Source organism: Raphanus sativus, unplaced genomic scaffold, assembly GCF_000801105.2.
Source record: "Raphanus sativus cultivar WK10039 unplaced genomic scaffold, ASM80110v3 Scaffold0257, whole genome shotgun sequence".
NCBI classification, from domain to species: domain Eukaryota; kingdom Viridiplantae; phylum Streptophyta; class Magnoliopsida; order Brassicales; family Brassicaceae; genus Raphanus; species Raphanus sativus.
In genome coordinates, this window is record NW_026615577.1 from 1 (window position 1) to 18,652 (window position 18,652).

General features: G+C 35.4%; 2 protein-coding genes, 1 non-coding gene and 2 pseudogenes across 5 annotated transcripts; 2 read left to right on the forward strand and 3 right to left on the reverse strand.

Annotated features, from left to right (window-relative positions):
• Positions 1-24: 24 nt before the first annotated feature.
• LOC130501695 (oligopeptide transporter 5-like) lies at positions 25-3,236 on the reverse strand (annotated as a pseudogene).
• Positions 3,237-5,245: 2,009 nt separating this feature from the next.
• On the reverse strand, positions 5,246-8,351 carry LOC130501700 (probable WRKY transcription factor 20; annotated as a pseudogene).
• A 1,475-nt stretch (positions 8,352-9,826) lies between these two features.
• Positions 9,827-12,440, forward strand: LOC130501694 (heterogeneous nuclear ribonucleoprotein 1-like). Of its 3 annotated transcripts, none has more exons than XM_056996532.1 (5): positions 9,827-10,032; positions 10,396-10,632; positions 10,761-11,949; positions 12,036-12,098; positions 12,196-12,440. In XM_056996532.1, exons 1-4 carry the CDS (start codon positions 10,030-10,032, stop codon positions 12,047-12,049), a joined length of 1,443 nt encoding a protein of 480 aa, XP_056852512.1. In that variant the 5' UTR covers positions 9,827-10,029; the 3' UTR covers positions 12,050-12,098; positions 12,196-12,440. The 3 variants fall into 3 exon arrangements, with proteins under 3 accessions (XP_056852512.1, XP_056852511.1, XP_056852510.1); XM_056996531.1 differs by having other exon boundaries at positions 12,201-12,440; XM_056996530.1 differs by having other exon boundaries at positions 12,036-12,440.
• Positions 12,441-13,086: 646 nt separating this feature from the next.
• TRNAA-AGC (transfer RNA alanine (anticodon AGC)) lies at positions 13,087-13,159 on the forward strand. The gene has a single exon. It is a non-coding gene; the product is annotated as a tRNA-Ala (tRNA).
• A 254-nt stretch (positions 13,160-13,413) lies between these two features.
• Positions 13,414-16,947, reverse strand: LOC130501697 (glycerophosphodiester phosphodiesterase GDPDL3-like). The gene is made up of 8 exons (XM_056996534.1): positions 16,711-16,947; positions 16,328-16,621; positions 15,366-15,983; positions 15,244-15,282; positions 14,862-15,146; positions 14,602-14,744; positions 14,048-14,531; positions 13,414-13,967 (listed from the first exon to the last, which is right to left on the reverse strand). Exons 1-8 carry the CDS (start codon positions 16,820-16,822, stop codon positions 13,663-13,665), a joined length of 2,280 nt encoding a protein of 759 aa, XP_056852514.1. The 5' UTR covers positions 16,823-16,947; the 3' UTR covers positions 13,414-13,662.
• Between the last annotated feature and the right edge of the window lie 1,705 nt (positions 16,948-18,652).

The following is an 18,652-nucleotide window of genomic DNA, read 5'->3' on the forward strand; positions in this document are numbered from 1 at the left end:
TTCGGCCACTAAGCCATCACTCACCTTCAGGTCTGAGAAACTCCAGAGAAAAGTACTTTTAGACACCGGGCAGTCCTTAACCACAATCCCTCTCTCTGTAGGACAAAGCGCCAAAGGCAATGGTCTGTGTTCTCACTCCCCCACCAACCAGGAAACTTATATTGTTGTTCTGTAACGCAAGTAGATCAACACTCCCATGATCGCTGTACCAGCTCAAGACCTGCAGAGAGGATGTAGTTATGCCTCGCCACCAACCCTTGTACCTCCTGAAAATATAGTAGTTGAAAACACCCCAACGATGACCCACGACCAGTAATTCACAGCCTTAGCATTTGGCATTGCACTAGCCGCTGAGAAGATCAAGGGGACATGAATCTGCTTTATCCACTTCTTCTCCGGGAACTTCCTTGCAAGGAACCAGGCCGGGACAGGAGCAAGGAAGCCAATGAGGAAGAACCAGTTCAACCCGGGGTAAACACCTTTGCTAGTGAACATCCTTCCAGGACCAATGATTCCCCATATGATCGACGCGCTGTAGAACAGATGGTCCCCGGGGCAAGTCCACGGGCTACCTGTAGGAAGCTTCTCCGGGACACAGATGTTATCGACGAAGACAGAAGCCACCACGTGGTCCCAAAACAGACAGTTGGGGAAACCACGGTCGCTACAAGCTGAACAAGAAACATAGATCTAGGAGGAATCTTCATGTAGTGACCAAGTTTGAAGTCTCCAACGAAAGACAAGGCTTGGGACATACTCACATAACCGTATGTCTTGAAAGCCACGTTAGCTAGTGGTTTCCCGGGTACAAGTACCGATGATCAGTTCCGTTATAACGTTAAGACCTATTTGCTGGTTTGTAGTGGCTTGGATAACTCCTATAGGTAACGTGAAGGTAAAGGCAACTGCACAAGCGAGTAGAAGTCCCCACCACGGAAGCTGAAGCTGTTTTCCAAATCCCTCGCATGCGTAAAGAGCTAGCACAAAGGAAAGAAAGAGAACCGAAACAAACCACCATTGAGGTACTTCTTTATAGTTCTTCTTCATCAGTCTTGTATGCACATCTCCACCAGCCTTTGTCGACGACTTCTTCAACATCCCCCAGATAAACCTAAGCAACAACAAGAGATTTTGTCAAGACTGATCTTAATAGTTTGATAGATTCATGAAGAGTACTTACTTTCCGTCAAAGAGAGCAACGTGAGAAAACAGTTGCGGTAAGAGTACCAAAGCTGAGTCCATAGACGAGAGCAAACACAACGCTAACGTAAAGCTTGCTGTAGCTTTCGTAAGCGGCAAGGTTGATATCAAACGTTTTCTGGTTGAGGATACGGGTGGTGTTAAACTTCTGACCGGTGTGATTCAAACGGAGTAGAGGTAAACAAAGGAAACTTCTTTGCATCATAAGCGTTGCTCCAGTAGAAGATAGGAAGGACGATGTACAAGAAGATGAAGAACCCAGCGAAGAAGTTGGCTATAGCGAAGAACGGTACGGCTAAAGGACTGCCTAAGAAGCCTGCAACCACTGACCAGTCGAGACCAAACGATCCAATGCCTAGACCCTTAAGCCCTGAACCGATCTGCTGAGCTGTGACAGAGCGTGTCCATATCCAGCAGAGGAAGGAGAGGGATGAGATGGAAGGGAAGAGGTAGCCAGGATGATGTAGTAAACGAAGCTCAAGAAGAAGACTATTAGGAAGAATCTAAGTCTTGTTTGTTTGCCTTCACACTTCTCCTCCTTCTCATGTAAGGCTCTAATCAAATACAGTTTTAGATAAACTAAACAAATGTTAAGAGTGCAAAGAAGAAAAGTAGTGTTATAGAACTGAAGAAGAAAAAGAAAACGAACCTAAAGAGAGAGACTTGAACAAGATTTGAAGGCCACCACATGTAAGGTGAGTCCACAAGGAACTTCCTGAACATACCCGCCCACCCGTATCCCAACAGCTATATAACCAACATATATAAACAGACGTATAATAAGTTAATTATTAGTATATCTAGACCCAAAAAGATTTGTTAATTATTAAATTATTTTTAAGGTAATGCTTGTTGATCCATCATAGATATTATTAAAAATCAATTTATATAAATCATACTAATTATGCTTTTGTAATATTTTTCATATATTATAAACATATTAACTTTATCATATATTTATATTTAATTTGTCATTATCAATTACTTTTAATAAAATTTACAATTTATTATTATTGATTAAAAATTACTAAAAATGTAATAAATTACTTTATGAAATACTATTTTTCCGAAACATTTATGTTCAAGTGGGAGTATTAATTAATTATATGAATCACATTGGTACTTACCTGAGTGGTTTGGAGAAGCAACATGGCAGCGGTGGGATTAAGATTCCGGTGATAAAATGCTTTAACAATGGTTATGATGCTGGTCGCATAAGCTCCCCCGGCTCCGGTATTAGCGAATATAGTGATCAACACATGTTCTTTCATGTTGAACGGTCCAGGATTCAACGAACCGGACCAATTTGTACCGGGTAACCGGAACTTCCTTGTTGGTAGAGTTGTGGCCATGAGCTTCCCTAGTGGGGAGTGACGATCTGAGCCACGACTGAGGATACCATGAGCGGGTTCGACCGGTAACCGAAGAAGATGTTCACGAACGCGAGTACCACGCACGAGGACATTCCTAAGAACCATGTACGGAATGTCAACACTGGCTGAGATGGATCGTCGGTTATCGGTACGGTTAACCGGACTTCTTCTATTGGACTGTCGTTTTCCCCCATGGCCTCTTCATCTGCACATAAACCGGCCAAGAAATTCGTTAATAGAAACCAACCAAAAGTGTTTAAGAAATTAAATATAGTGTTAATTAATCTTGTAGGATTTGAATAATATCAGAATTGTCAATTATCTGTTCATATTCTGCCATAACCGTATAGTGGTAAGAATCAAACCGAAATTAGCTGAAACAGAACCAGATTTTATTTACCGATTATGACGATGTTGGACTCAAACTTCTGCTCAGGGGAATTCAGTTCAGGTCCTGTGACTTTAAGAGAGCTTGCCATTTTCAATCTTCTTCCACAATATTATATCAGAATTTGACGCCGGCAACTCTCTGGAAAATGAAAACAAAGAGAGAGAATCTCTCTATTATGCAAAGTGATGAACTAGTATGTAGTTTCACTACTAGATGAATTTTTATGTACACTTTAAACACCAATGATTGCGTCTTGATTCATTGAAACTAAGGCTGTTTCTGCAAACGAAATAAAAAGTTTAAAATTAGGTGAGAAAGTGAAATATCTACTTCGAGTAAAAAGGTAGCTAGTAGGATCTACATTAAGTATCTTACTCAAACAGATACGTTAACCAAAAGAATTGGCAGATACTATATATAGCACTCAATAATTAACTTATAAGTTATAACTCACCCAATATTGAAAACAAAGCTACATAGTGAAAACAAGAACCACAGCTGTAGACTCTAGCTTTGTTTTCAATGCTAAGTTTCAATACTTACGTAGGTTGAATGAAAAAAATACATGATAGAAAATACATATTGTGAAAATCTATTTATTTTCTTTTCTTTTATATAGAACTTTATCTTCAATATTGAAAACAAAGCTACAGAGTCTACAGCTGTGGTTCTTGTTTTCATTCTGTAGCTTTGTTTTCAATATTGAAGATAAAGTTCTATATAAAAGAAAAGAAAAGAAATAGATTTTTTTTTTGAGAAAGGTAAAGATTTTCACAAAATGTATTTTTCTATCTTGTATCTTTTTCATTCAACCATTTATATAATATAATCTATTTATATTTAAAAACAACAGTGTATATAAATTGATATGAAGTAAATAAACACTATATAAATAGATTATAGTGTTAATTTTTTTCATGACATTTTATTGTAAGTTTTCTCCTTATCATATATAATTTGTGTAACCAGTTTAAAACAATAAGTAATATTTTTCTTTAAATACTTTCAAAATTATCTAAAAATTTAGTTGTTAGGTCACTACTTAAATTTTAGTTGCTTTTTAAGTTATGTTATTTTTTTAACTAAGTGTTGAAGGGATTTAGTTTAACTGACATAAATAAAATAATAAGTAAAGAATTTTATTTTTTTCTTTCTAAAATTAAAAAATTAATAATAATAAATAAATTAACTAAAACAATATCTTCGATATAGAAATGACAGGCCTAAAATGGTTACTCTTTTTTAAGCTGATATCAATGTCTGCCTCCAACTTTGGGAAAGTAATGTGAGAAGTCATCTCTCTAAAGAGAGATTTAACAAAGTTATCAGTTCTTCTCGAAACCTTCAATCTCTCTGGATAAACAGAAAACTTTTTCAATTCGTTTACTTTCCTAGGGTTTGTTTCCATCACTGAAAAACTGACACGTGTTGAAAAACGACCGGCCCATAAATGGAATTGTCAAAAAACGACCGCCCATAAATGGAAAATAGAAACCGTCATTAAAAGAAATGTGCATACAACAAGATTCCAAAACACGATCGTCTCTCCCACAAAAACCATTTTCTTCCCGCTTTCAGTAGTAGCTCTCAGCAATGGCGGAACAGAAAGCCTATGAAGAAGCACTAGCCTTCATGGAAGAGATCAACGAATCGCAGATTTCCACCACGAATTAACAATTCTTTGCCTCCCAACTCTTCATCGTCATCATGTGCCACAAATTGACCTTTCATGGTAGTGCATCATCTTCTCTATATCCATCAAAGTATATTGCTTGATCTCATATTCATTTAGTTGTAGTTAAGGCTTGAAATGCACAAAATATAGACATGTATTGTTGCGATTCACTTGTTTATTTGTATTTTTAAAGAAAGCATTTCTAGAAAAAATAAGTTAGATAAAGTGGGTAATACTATGCATCACACTTGATTTTTTTTTTGTGTATATTATTATTAGAAAGAGAAAAGGAAGCAATATATATATAGTGTTTATTTACTTTATATAATTTGGCAAACGATCAGTTGTGGACAATTTACTGTTGTTCATAGGAACGGGGTTTGGTTTATCGAATTCCACATAACTGACAGAAGAGATGCGAAAAGAATGTATTCTACTAATATACTCTACTCTGATGTTTCTTACTTGTTAAACAGAAAAAGCATTAACATATTGCGTATTTTTACAACACTTACAAATACACATAGTTTTAAAAATCCAGATCATCTCTCAGTATAGAACCTTATTAGAAAGAGGAATGTGTGTAACAGAGTCTCATCAGTAACCTTAAGAAGAATCCAATACTGTTTGCTTCATGTGTCTTCTAAGGACCTGATTGTATTCTCCCAATATTATGCGTATACTGTGGTAAGATGAATGGTTCAAAGACGAGATGTCACCATTTTGAGTCTCCTTCTGCATTTCTGTCGAGCCATACTGATGGATACCGCTGTTTAAGCTAGCATGGTAATATGACAAGCGAGTAGCATGAACAAACCTGAAACCGACTCCATTTGGGTGAGTTTGGTTGATGAGGAGTTGTTCGTTCTGATGATGACGCTGGTTAGAATTGTGGTCAGGTCCATCAGATGAGGGTCCAACACCGAGATTGAGACTGATGGTGTCTGTTGTTTCATCTGGTCTGAACCGAGCCTGGATGTCATGATGATGATTGCTAGAAGACTCTGAAGTGGGAACATTGTGATTGTGTTTGCCTTCGTATGTTGTTATTACAGCTTATCTGTATTTCAGAATATAAAGATGAAGCTATTGTCAAGGGGATGATTACCATCTCGGCTATAGTCACTGGAGTATACTTACCTACCCTTTCTTCTTGTGCAAGACCACCAGAGTTTCGGCGACCAGGTTGAGGTTTAGGATGGTCATGTGTACCCTTGTAAATAATATCAGTGATCTGTCCCATCATGACAACTTTCAAATAATTTCTTCACTTCACAATTAGGATGTGTACATGTATAATAGCTCCGGGGATATTCACTCCCTTTGTAACCATCATCAGCAGATGGCTTACTTTCTCTGTAGTCATTTCGAGATGTCTGAGCAGATTCATCTTGATCAGATCCGGCTGGAACATCTGTTCTTGCTGGTGACGTCTGAAAAGGAGGAGGAGGAGTTGGCCGGCTTAGGTCGCTCGAGGAAGCTGCAGTCTCACTGATGGAAGAAGGTGAGTGTGAGGATCCATGGCCCTGTACTGGTGGATCACTTCTATGCTTGTCAAGCTCTGCATATACCTTGGAATCAATAGAGATATTAAGACAATGCCACCCCACAAAAGCATACAAGGGAATTTAAGAACTTTTAGCTTGTGAAAACAATACCATGTTGGATGCAGGAGGTCTGAATCCAAATTCAGTGGACTTGCGCTCGGTGAAGGTGGTGTGATGGAATGTGCTTCCTGTATAGAAACTTGAGCTAACATAACATGCACTGGTCGGAGCTTAAACAAAAAACCTGTAGTAAAGGAAGGTTCTGGCTAAAAGTAAAACAAAATTCACAAAAATAAAATATTATCAGTGACATGGATAAGATCATAGAACATCTTAGCACTATATATAATATAAGCAAATGGAATTTCTATACATCTAAGAGAAAAGAAAAGCAATTAATAAAGAGTGGAAAGAAAAAGACAAGAGCAGTACCAAACACTGGGAAGATGGACAATGTGAAGAAAAGAAAAGGATGAAAAGAGAAAGTATATATATAAAACTACTCAGCATCAATAGAACATGATACATATAAAAAGTTTATTCATGGAGAACAATCTCAATGTGGACACAAATGCAGACCAATGCAGAGTATAGTGTAACGTGAAGAATCGTAATCTTAGGCGAATGAAAAAAAAAATCATAGTTTTTTGAAGCACTTGTAAAAGATTAAGAAAGCATCTTCACCAAGTTACACAACTCAACTAACAAACTCCTACCATCCACTAAGCACTACTAGAAGAATCGTAGCAACGCGAACAATGGTCCGGATCAGAACTGAAGCAACAAAAATGTCAAAAGAGATTATATTTTTGGATAGTGAGAAAGTTGACTGTAATCCAATTCCAGTTTCACGAATCCCTTAGGCCTTACAAAAAAATGCAATCAGTTGCCTTTTTCATATTTCTTTCTTTTTTGTTTTGTGGCCCATTTCTAACATGAGCAATTGGATCCAGTTAATACAATCTTTTGATCTTTCTCAACAAACACAACAATTAGAATTCAATCTGTAAATATACTTATCTCAGTTTAAATGTTAAAACTATTAATTTCTGGGTCAAAAATATTAAACTATTATCTTCTGGGGGGATAGTGGTTTTGTTTGTCAACCATATCTATTATGTCATGTTTTTTACAAACCACTAGACAATAAATATCAATCACAGACTTTATTCTCTTATCATGTAAAACTTTACATTATGTTAAAAATATCAGATTCTGATTGGACGCATGTCATGGCAGTATAAAAAGTGGTTAGAACCTGCCTTTTCGGTTACATGGATAAATTATTTATGCGCTTGAAACGTGTTGGTTGGTTCTAGCAATTATTCTAACCAAGATGAGTGGATTTGCTCAAAATCCTAAAAAAAGTTGGATATTAGGGATTTGCCATAGGAGAGGGGGAAATGGTAGTGATAAGGGGAAGAAAATTTGGGGGATTTAGTGTGTGGAATGCAAATAGGGTGAATTTGGTGGATAGGGAGTACAATTATTCTAAGCAAGATAGCTAAAAGAAGCCAAATTCAAGCAAAAAAAAATAGCTAAAAGAATTTACAATTTGTTTATTTTTGAAATGATGGTTGGTTCTAGACTTCTAGTAAGAAGTTATGCATGGAAATTGTCAAAGTTCGAAAAGGTGATGTCCTCACCATCATCATAACTTAGATCAAACATTTGACCAAGAGAAAGGGTTGTTCCAATATCTTAGTTAGGTGTACTTAATTTGCAATTATTTTAGTTCTTAGTATAGGCATATATTGAGGAATAGTGATCTCATCTTATTACTCAAGTGCTGGATACCATTTTAAGGAGTGTTCAGAAACAAAGTGATGAACATTAGTAGTTTTCTATCTGATGACCCTAGACAGTTTTAAATATCAATATTATTTAACAGTTTTGAGATTAATTTAAATTTCGACATATGAATGCATGGTCAATGCAAGTGCTGTTAAACTCGTAAACTGATATAATTTTTTCACTGCTGATAATACCTTCTTAGGTGGAAAATTACAAAAAAAAAAAACATATGCTGTTATTACTTTATAAATGGTTCACTGGCCAGGCCGTCTACATACAGTTAATTACTGGATACTAATATTATAATGCAATCTTTGGATACTCATAAACAACATTATGCCCCAAAAGAACATTTAGAAGTTTACCTCCATCGACGACAAGCTGTATACAGTCTATAGATCATATCTTCTCTGCCTGGTTGATAGATTTTTTTTTTCTGTTATTTAGTTTAGCCTTTTAGGCATTATTATATAATTACCCAAGTGAACAAGAAATACCCACATAACATAATATCTTCCCTTATTTGAAAATATCAAATGTCAATTTGATAGAATCTTAAAATATATGAAACCGAGGAAAAATAGTACTTTAATTTCTTGTAGTAGTAGGGCATATGATTCTTCTCTGCAATATATTTAAAGATACCGATCAAATACCTACTATAAAAAAAATTCAAAAGAAAAAAGTACCTAATATATTCACGAGTCTTGTATACTCAAAATTTGAAAAAAGTACCTAATTTTTTGAGTCTTTTATACTCAAAAAATCCTTATATGTCAACATAGATAAGTATATAAGTATATAATCTATAATATCCCGTCGTTTCTACGTTTTTATGTTTTTGTTGTTTAAACATTTTTATGTTTTTTAGCAAAAAAAAAACATTTTTATGTTGTATTTCTCAATATATAATCTTCCTTCTTTGTATATTAGAAAGAAAATTCTTGGATATAATTAAGTATTAGATCTTATTCCATATAGAACGTTATGTTAATTAACTACATGTAATTATATCTAAGGTCTTCTCCTTATAATATGAAGAGGAAGATTATTTATTGAGAAATACAGCAGAAAAGAAAACATAGAACTTATAGTTATAGAAATCATGGTAATTAAATATAACCATATATATCTTCTAAAGTAAATTATATCAAAGTATATATGCATAAAGTATAACCTTAGTTTGTTTCTAAAGCAAGGAATAATGTGTAGAGTCTTTGGTAAATTAACACACTTATCATATGTTAACATTTTTTTACTAATTATATTCATTAAGAAGATTTTATATGTCAAGTAATTTCTTTTGTGTTGTTGTTTTGTTGATGTTGCCATTAAAAATGTTTTCATTTGGCATCATTTTTGTTTTTATTTTAAAATATTATTTAGTAGATTTACTAATACACTACCCTTTAACTTTTTTTTCTAAGCGACTCTATAACTAAATTTAATCCCATAAAAATTGGAAAATTATTAGGTTGATTGTTTCTCATAAACAATCTATTAGTTGGCAAATAAATTATTGAGGATCAACAAATTAATGGGAAAATATAAAAAAAAAATATCAAAACTAAAGGAGCTATAACATCTTCCATCATCCGCCTCTCTTTGACAACCCCAAAATAAGATTCTTACAGAGATGCAAATCTCAAATCTTTCCCCCCCGCCTATTATTATATGTGACTATTGTTTTACCATCTTTGGCCTGAAGAAAAAAAAAAGGAATCCTTCTTAATGAATTTTAAGTAATCAAAATTAATAACTTAAAAAACAAGAAAGCATTTAAAAATTACAGAAGAAAATTAAAAAAAAAAAGGAAAAGTTTTTAATAAACTCGAGGGAGAGAGAGAGAGGGAGGCCATCTTGATAAGAGAAGAACCCTATAGAGACAGAGAGAGAGAGAGAGAAACAGAAAGAGGTGGGGGATGTCTTATAGAATGAACAAAACATCCTCTGTTTCTCTTGTCCTTGTCCCTTTCTCCAGATCTTAAAAAAGGTTCTCCACATTTTCCATCATCATCATCATCATCATCTGGGTCCTCCTCCTCCAAGATGGTGAATTTCCTTCTCCCACAAGTTCAAATCTTGCGTTTTTTTAAATTAATTCTGTTCTTCATTGATCCTCTGTTTTCTTCATTCCTCTGTATTTTTGTTTTGGATTGGTTTGATTTTGATCCATTGTCAGATTTGAAAAGATACTCTTAATTCCGATTTGATCGGGATTGAGATTTGGATTCTGTTTTTTTTTTCAGACAAAAAGTAGATTTAACATCCATGTTTCTCTGTCCGTAAATCTCTTTGAATCTTTTAAGACACGATCCAAGATTTGTTCTGTTTTTTAGATGAAATGGGAAACTGATCTGTGTGTGTGTTTCTTAAGATCAGATTCATTGATCGTCGTTTGTTTGTTACTTGCAGGAGCAAAAGATGGAAACGGTGTCGGATCTGGGGAAGCTCTTCATTGGCGGGATATCATGGGACACGGACGAAGAACGGCTACGAGAGTATTTTAGCAAGTACGGTGATTTGGTCGAGTCTGTCATCATGCGTGACCGTACCACGGGACGTGCACGTGGCTTTGGTTTCATCGTATTTGCAGATCCTTCTGTTGCTGAGAGAGTCATCATGGACAAACACATCATCGATGGCCGCACGGTTAGTCTTATAGATCTGTCCTGTGTCCTAAGTTTGATGAGATGGATTTGTTCTTTGGTTTAGATCTTGATGCAGTGTTAGTGTTTAGATCAATGAGAATAGATTGAAGACTCCTTCTTTTGTTGCAGGTGGAGGCTAAGAAAGCTGTGCCACGTGATGATCAGCAAGTGCTGAAACGACACGCGAGTCCAATGCACCTTATCTCATCACCTAGCCACGGCGGGAGAACCAAGAAGATCTTCGTTGGAGGTTTACCATCCAGCATCACCGAAGCCGAGTTCAAGAGCTACTTTGACCAGTTCGGTACGATCGCAGACGTTGTGGTGATGTATGATCACAACACGCAGAGGCCACGTGGCTTTGGATTCATCACTTTTGATTCGGAAGAGTCTGTCGACATGGTTCTTCACAAGACCTTCCACGAGCTAAACGGCAAAATGGTCGAGGTTAAAAGAGCAGTGCCGAAGGAGCAGCCTTCCTCCTCAGCAGCTCCTCTTGCTGGTTCTAACCGAAGCAGCCCGGTTATTGGGTATGGTGGTAATAACAACTATGGAGGAGTAGTGGTACCACCTAATAGGTCATCTGGTGGTGGTAATAGCTACTTCAATAGTTTTGCTCCTGGTTATAATAGTAACAACAACAACATAGGCCCTCCTGGTTCTAGGTTTAGTCCTATTGGTAGCGGTAGGAATGCTTTCTCTTCTAGTAACTTTGGTCTTGGTCTGAACCAAGAACTGAGTCTGATGAACTCAAGCTTTGATGGAAACGCTATTGGTTATAATAACCGGATGATCCCTGGGAACCAATACTTCAACAGCGGTGGTGGTGGTGCTTCGCCAACTCGTTACAACTCTCCTATAGGATTCAACAGAGGCGACTCTGCTTACAACCCAAGCAATAGAGACTTGTTGTGGGGAAACAGAACCGACTCTTCTGGTGGTCCAGGTTGGAACTTGGGTGTCTCTGTTGGTAACAACAACAGAGGAAACTGGGGGCTTTCTGATACTAATGGCTATGGGAGAAGCTTTGGAGCAAGTTCTGGACTTTCTGCGTTATCATTCTCTGGTGGTAACAACAATAACAACACAAACGGTTTTGATGGGTCCATTGGAGAACTGTACAGAGGGAGCTCTGTTTATAGCGACTCAACGTGGCAGCAGGCGATGCCTCATCATCAGTCTACTAATGAGTTAGACGGCTTGTCTCGCTCTTATGGCTTTGGTTTTGACAATGTAGCCGCCTCAGACCCGTCTGGTAATGCCTCTGAAGGTTACCCCGGAAGTTACAGTGTTGGAGGGAATAGACAAACGAATAGAGGTACACACACTCATCAGTCATCAGCATTCATCTTAAAAGGCTTTAGCTGTGTTAATCTCATCTTATTGAATTTAACATTTTTTCAGGTATTGAAGCATAGAAAAATGCAATGAGAGTTTGAAGAGTTGTTACCAACTTTCTTCATCACAGTGAGTTTCTGTTTTTTTTTTTTTTTGGTTTTAGCATCACAAAACAACACCAAGAAAAAGAGTTTATGTCTACTGTTTTAAAATTCTTACATAAAAGAGAAGATCATATTGGTTAGCTGCAAAGATACAAAGATGTTGGGAGGGATGATAAAAAAAAAAGAGATTTGGTGTCTACTGCGTTCATCTTTCCATAGCAATAACTAGAGAGATTGTTGATTCTCGATCTCACTATTCTTTAGATTTCTCCAAAAGATTATTCATGTTGTGTGCTCTTGTTTGTAACTCTAATTGTTAATGGTTCTTTTTTTCTTTCTTTCTTACAGATTTTTTTTTTGGTTTAAACTTTGTTTGATTCGGAATTGTTCATGAGAACTTATGATTTTTTTCTTTTAGTGTGAGAGTTAAACATTGTGCAAAAGGGATTCAAAATGATTATTTTCAATGTATTGATTCATATTTTGCTTTGATTTTGAGGATTCATATACGGATTAACGAACTCAAATTTGGACTAAATATAATCAGGAAAAATAATAAGAAGAGAAAGAAGAACAGTACCATATCCAAACAGAGTTTGTACTTTTTTTCTCGTTTTTAGCTGTTTTGTCTGGAGAACACAGTTTGGTTGTTTGGCTTTCTCAAACAATTACGAGGAAAAGATGATGGTTGAGACTCTTTCTCCTTTTACATCTAACTTGTACTGTCTCTCTTTACTTGTAGATTTCATCTGGTTTTACTTTGCAGCCATTAATGTTTGATCGTTGCTGGATGCTGCACCGGTCTTAGCTCTTAGTTTCCCTCGTGATCCAAACCCATTGGATGTGCTAAAATCATTAAATATTAATTATAAGACACAGGGCCAGATTGTAAGAATGGATATTACATGTTTTTTTGGATGTTTCTGTTTATGTATGAGGAATCATTACGGGTTCGTCAAGACAAAAATAGGTTTGTAAAATTATTCTACTTATCAATTTACACAGATATCATTGGGGATGTAGCTCAGATGGTAGAGCGCTCGCTTAGCATGCGAGAGGTACGGGGATCGATACCCCGCATCTCCATTTCTTTTTATTTATAACTTTTTTACTCTCATTCTCTCATGGGCTTATAGTGAAATGCCTGCTTTTGAAAAAATTTAAAGCCTGCTAAAAATACGTATTTTTTTACAAATCCCTTGTAACAAATGTTCATACTGTCCACCTTTCAGTTTTAACTAATCTTCATATGGCTATATCCAATTCCAAACTGTATTAATTTGAACTCTACAATCTACGTGACATGGGATGGTAAAAAACAACTTTTTTGTTCAGTGCAATAAGTAATTGATAGTACATGAATACAATATCATAAGATATTACACGACACAAGGCAATAGTAGTGTAAGAGTATATGTTTCAACAACAAATGAATCTGAGGGAATGTTACACTCACAAGAATTCCCTGCTCTTTTTAGGACAGAACTAGAATATAAACATGAAAACATTATGGTTCCGGTTGTTAAGATTTGACATATATAGTAACACACAGGAAAAAAATTAGGAAGATGTGTGATCAAGGGTTTTGATCACAGAAGTAGAAGAGAGGCAAGAACCATTGCAAAAACAGAGAGGAGAAGAGAGAGAGTGAGCCGTGTTTGTCCACTAGGTGCTGGTGCATTGGTTGATGGGGTCGATGGTGTTCCAGGGGTTGAGGCTGGTGGTTTTGCTGAAACCGGAGGTAGTGGTGGCTCAGTAACATCAGCATCTGTGAAAACCGGGTTTGGAGCTTCGGCTGGAGGTAAGGATGCATGACTCACAACTTGTAAGAGTCCACCGGGCTGGACAGGAGCCATGTAAGGTGGAGTTTCTTTGCTTCCCAAACATCTATTCTCTGCACAAAGAGAGAAAACAAAGTTAGGCCACTATTGATGTTATGTTATGTTGTGAGACCAAATATTAGGGCACACTTACTTCTGTATCTAGCAGCTGTGAAAGGGAACTCGGTGATGGTTCCATTCACACCAGCTCCAGTAACATAAGAGTTTATCTCAACGGTTGCGTCAGAGAAGAAGTCATACGGTTGAGATACAAACTCGTTCTGGAACACTTCAACGTATACAGGGAGCTGAGACTTCTGCAGCCTCTCCACAACATTGGTTTGCACCGTGACGAACCCTTCAGAGTCAGGAAAGACCGACGATTTTACGATGACAACAGCACTGGCGAATGTCTTTATCTCCTCAATAGCAGAGTCGAGAACGTCACGGATGGTTTCTTCAATTTTGTAGACGGTCTCGTACTTGCTCTGCTTCTTGAAGTCAACTAGAACCGAGCTGTTTGTTGACTGAATCATAACCTTTTTGGTTGTGATGTTGGTGTAGCCGGTTTCAGTAAGTGTGTCGAGAACCGCTTTAACCACGTCTAGCCCTTGGTTCTCTCTCAGGTATGCTGCATTCTGAGGGACACAAGAAGATGTCATGATCCCAAAACCTTAAAGACTAAAAAGAGGTACAAGAGAGCTTTACCTCCACACTGATCAAAACACCAGAAAGAGAGGTGGAGTTCTTTGCCAAGTTTAGGAAGTCAGTAAGTGAAACAAGCTTCCCAGCATTTCTCTCGTTTGGATTCCTAAACATATTGTATGTTCTGTATGGGTTTGATATAGCAGCTGCAAAAAACAATAGTTACCGTAACTGGCAAGTTATCTAAATTCAAAGTGGTCTGTAGTTTTATCTATATGAGAAGCTCTCAAACTAGTTACTATTAATAGTAGGAAGAAACTTACGAGTCAAGGTCTGGATCTCAGGCCAGGTGAGACTAAAAGTGTATGTACCACCAACTGAGCTAAGCTCAGGAACATTTGTTGAACGGTTTCTGAAAGTAGTTTGGGCGACCATTGTGGTGTTACCAAGATCGATGGAACTTGAGCAAAAGGGTGTACCGTCGCTGGACATTTGGACAGAGCAGTCTATAACATCAGCACCATCTTTGATTGCCTTGGCATATGCCAAGTCTGTACATCCTGGGTAGTCTCCACTCGCACCATTTTTGGATATAACAAGAAAATCCACTGAAAATTAAACATGAACCGTTTAGTACATGAAAAGTCACTAACATGTTTCTTTAGTCATTTCAAGAAACAGAAACAAAGTTATTACTAATCATACCTTGTTTTGTAGCGTTTCTGCCCATGTGGGAAAAGCATTCTGATGAAAAAGACATGAAAAACATTTTTTTTTATTTTAAGTATTTTCAATCAATATGTTAAGGACAAAGAGAGTTCGCTTACCAACGGATGCAGAAGCAGTAATGGGAAAATCAGAAAGCACACCATCGACAGAGAAGTTGCCATTGTCAACAAAAGATAGATACTCAGAGACAGGATCATAACTATGGTCATGTGCAATATCAGCATCATTAGCAAAGCCAGACACAAACACTTCAAGTCCTGCTTTGTGAGCATCTTGAACTAACGATGTAGACGGAAGCAAGTACTGCTTGTCATCGAGTGGCAATACGTAAGACTTGGGAACAAGAATCCCTGAAGCAAACGTCTTGACAAAAGTCAAGTTACTCAAGATAGAACCGTATGTTCTGTTTGTCGTCGGCTCGAATGCTTCTTTCTCAAGAAACCTGAACACGAAGGTCGGTCCTTCACGTCCGAAACGTCCGGCGATTTTCTTGAAGAAGTTGACTTCAGGGGAAGAGATGAAGTCAATGATAACAGTTTTGAAAGTTGTGGTTAGAAAAGTGGTCATGCTTAGATTGTGCTGCGCGTAGAAGGCCTCGTGCTGAACGTTTAACCATAGGCCTTGTGGTTTCAGCTGTGTGTTTAAATCTTGAACCGTCATGATCGAGTATCCGTTTCCATCGAATCTCTCGGACCGAGATAGTATACCTCTGATCACTGCAAAAGGTTATAGCAAAACGTACGTCACACATTTATTTTCGGACAAAACACTTTCTAATTAAGTTTATCACAAAAAAAAATCAAAAATAGCATCTAATGATAAAAATTCCCAAAATAACACATTTTTCAAAAAAAAATTCAAACTCTAAACCCTAATCACAATTTCACCCAGTACTAACTTCTAAAGTCAAATATGAAATTACAATTGTTTTTCAATAAATATTATTTTGAACATTTCTTCGTGTTGATTTTATTATAAAACATGATTTAATGCTATTTAAGAGTATTTTTCTTGTTTTTTTCTACAAAAGCACTCATTTAATGGAGTTAAGAAGACTTACAGTTAACTTTGCTAAGATCTTTCAAAGAGAAGTCAACGGTGAACCAGCCCTGAGTAGAGACTCCATTAACAAGGTAAGTGTTTGTACGATTTGGATAAGCAGCTTCAACAGTAGAAGCGTTGCTCATTGTCATACCAGGGAAGCAGATCCCAGCTGCATCTTTGGTAAGCTGAAGATCACACCATAGAACGACGTCGGGTACACTTGTCAGCATTGCGAAGTTGTAAGCATCGATGCTCGAATCCGGGAACAATCCGGAAAACCCTCCACGAGCAATCACACGAGGAGAGAAACCTGACAAGCACGCAAAGCAAAATAAATTAAAAAGGTAATCAAGAAAGTGATATTTTTAATACAAGATGAGAGAAAGTGAGAGCACTTACCGGTGAGCGTCTGCCATTTACTTTTAGGTCCTTGAGCATCGGTTTGAGCAGCAAGAAGCTGAATTAGGACAACACCGAAGAGTAAAAGGGACGAAGCTCGTATCCCTCGCATTGTCGGATTACCTCGCCGGACCTGTCGCTCTTCCTCCCGCCGTTGACTTTTCCGGCTTCTTCTTTGTCTCGGAGACCGAAGGAGATTTGAGAGAGAGAGAATTTTCTTTAGTTCTTTAGCTGTTTCGTTTGTTGGATTGTCATTTATATGATCGTTAATTCAAATTAAAAATATTAACATAAAAATAATTAAAATTATAAAAAGTCTGACAATTTTTTTTTTCAGTGTATCCATCATTGAAAAGATTTTGCCAGTTAATTACATATTATAACATATTAATTATATTAATTATAACATATTAATTGCAGTCTACCACAATTACGCGTAATCACGTAGTTGTATTTGTGGACAGTTGAGGAGCCGAGAAGAGTTCAGTTGGTCGGCTTCAGCTAAATACTGTGGGCGATTTGTTTTTTTAAAGTTTTTGTACATACAAGTTGGCTATATGTTAAGCGTTAGAAATTCTCAAAATATTAACAAAAAGAACATGCTTTTACGTTTCATGTTTGGAAAATGTAAGAAATTAGACTAATATAGCTGATGGGTTTTACTAAAATTTTCAAGTTTGACCAGAAAAAAATTGTTTTAATATATTTTATTCAATTTTAAAGTCTGAACCAAAGATAAAGAAAAAAGGTCTGAACCAAATCTCAATTAGCTAAATTTTATTAAATTTATAATTTTCTATAGATGTATTTGTATATGCTTATCTCAAATTTTCAATAAAACATATTAATGTAAAATAAAATTCAGTTAAAGCTTGAAAATTACAATACTACTAGGTGTTTTCCTGCACCATGTGCAGTAAAAAAATTTTAAAATATTTTCTAACAGATAAATATAAATTATATTTATTTTTTATTAATATTATAAATTTTCTTTTTTTTTATTATTTTAATTTAAATTGATTTAACTGAACATTAAAATTAAGATAAAAACAAATTTGTTTATTTTGAAATATATTTAAGAATGTGCATGTATATATTAAAATTATAATCTTAGGTAGATTTTTCAATCTATTTATTTTAATTAAATATGTAAAATTGCATAATTGTCAAAAATTAAAATTAAAACAAATTTATTAAAATCTGTAGATATATATAAAAAACTAATGATTTTACGATTTAATTTGATTTTATGATTTAATTTTTATAATTTTCTAAAAATATGTATATATTTTTGAAATATTTTTAATTTAAATGATATTTCAAAATTTGAAATGCCATAATTGAATATTATTTATTTTAATGATGATTTATGAGTTATTAACATATTTTTAAAAGTCCAAAAATATAAATCGACAATAAATGTAATACATGAGTTATTACCATATTTAAAAATTTACCAAAATATAAATTAACATTAAAATATAATTGTCCATGTCATATTAATCTATAAGACATGTCATCAATTTTAATAGCCATATCATATTATTTTTGTGAAATGATTGTAGAAGACATTGACAAAATCACTTCTCAAATATAGTCTAGGGATGAAAATTCCATAATTTTCAAAAAATTAAAAATTAAAAAATATTTATAAAATCTGTAGATATATATAAGAAACTAATGATTTACGCTTTAATTGATTTTATGATTTAATTTTTGTGTAATTTTCTAAAAATATGTATATATTTTGAAATATTTTTAATTTAAATGATATTTCGAAATTTGAAATGCCATAATTGAATATATTTATTTTAATGATGATTTATGAGTTATTACCATATTTTTAAAAAGTCCAAAAATATAAATCGAAAATAAATGTAATATATGAGTTATTACCATATTTTAAAAATTTTACCAAAAATATAAATTAACATTAAGTATA

Bases quoted from the DNA above. Each gene is read 5' to 3' on its own strand.
- LOC130501694 (XM_056996530.1), top strand. The intron at 10,633-10,760 runs GTTAGTCTTATA...CTTTTGTTGCAG, and splicing joins ACATCATCGATGGCCGCACG to GTGGAGGCTAAGAAAGCTGT.
- LOC130501697 (XM_056996534.1), bottom strand. From the start codon at position 16,822: ATGCGAGGGATACGAGCTTCGTCCCTTTTACTCTTCGGTGTTGTCCTA. The intron at 16,622-16,710 runs GTAAGTGCTCTC...CGTGCTTGTCAG, and splicing joins TAAATGGCAGACGCTCACCG to GTTTCTCTCCTCGTGTGATT. The intron at 15,147-15,243 runs GTATGATTAGTA...TTTAATTTTCAG, and splicing joins CAGAAACGCTACAAAACAAG to TGGATTTTCTTGTTATATCC.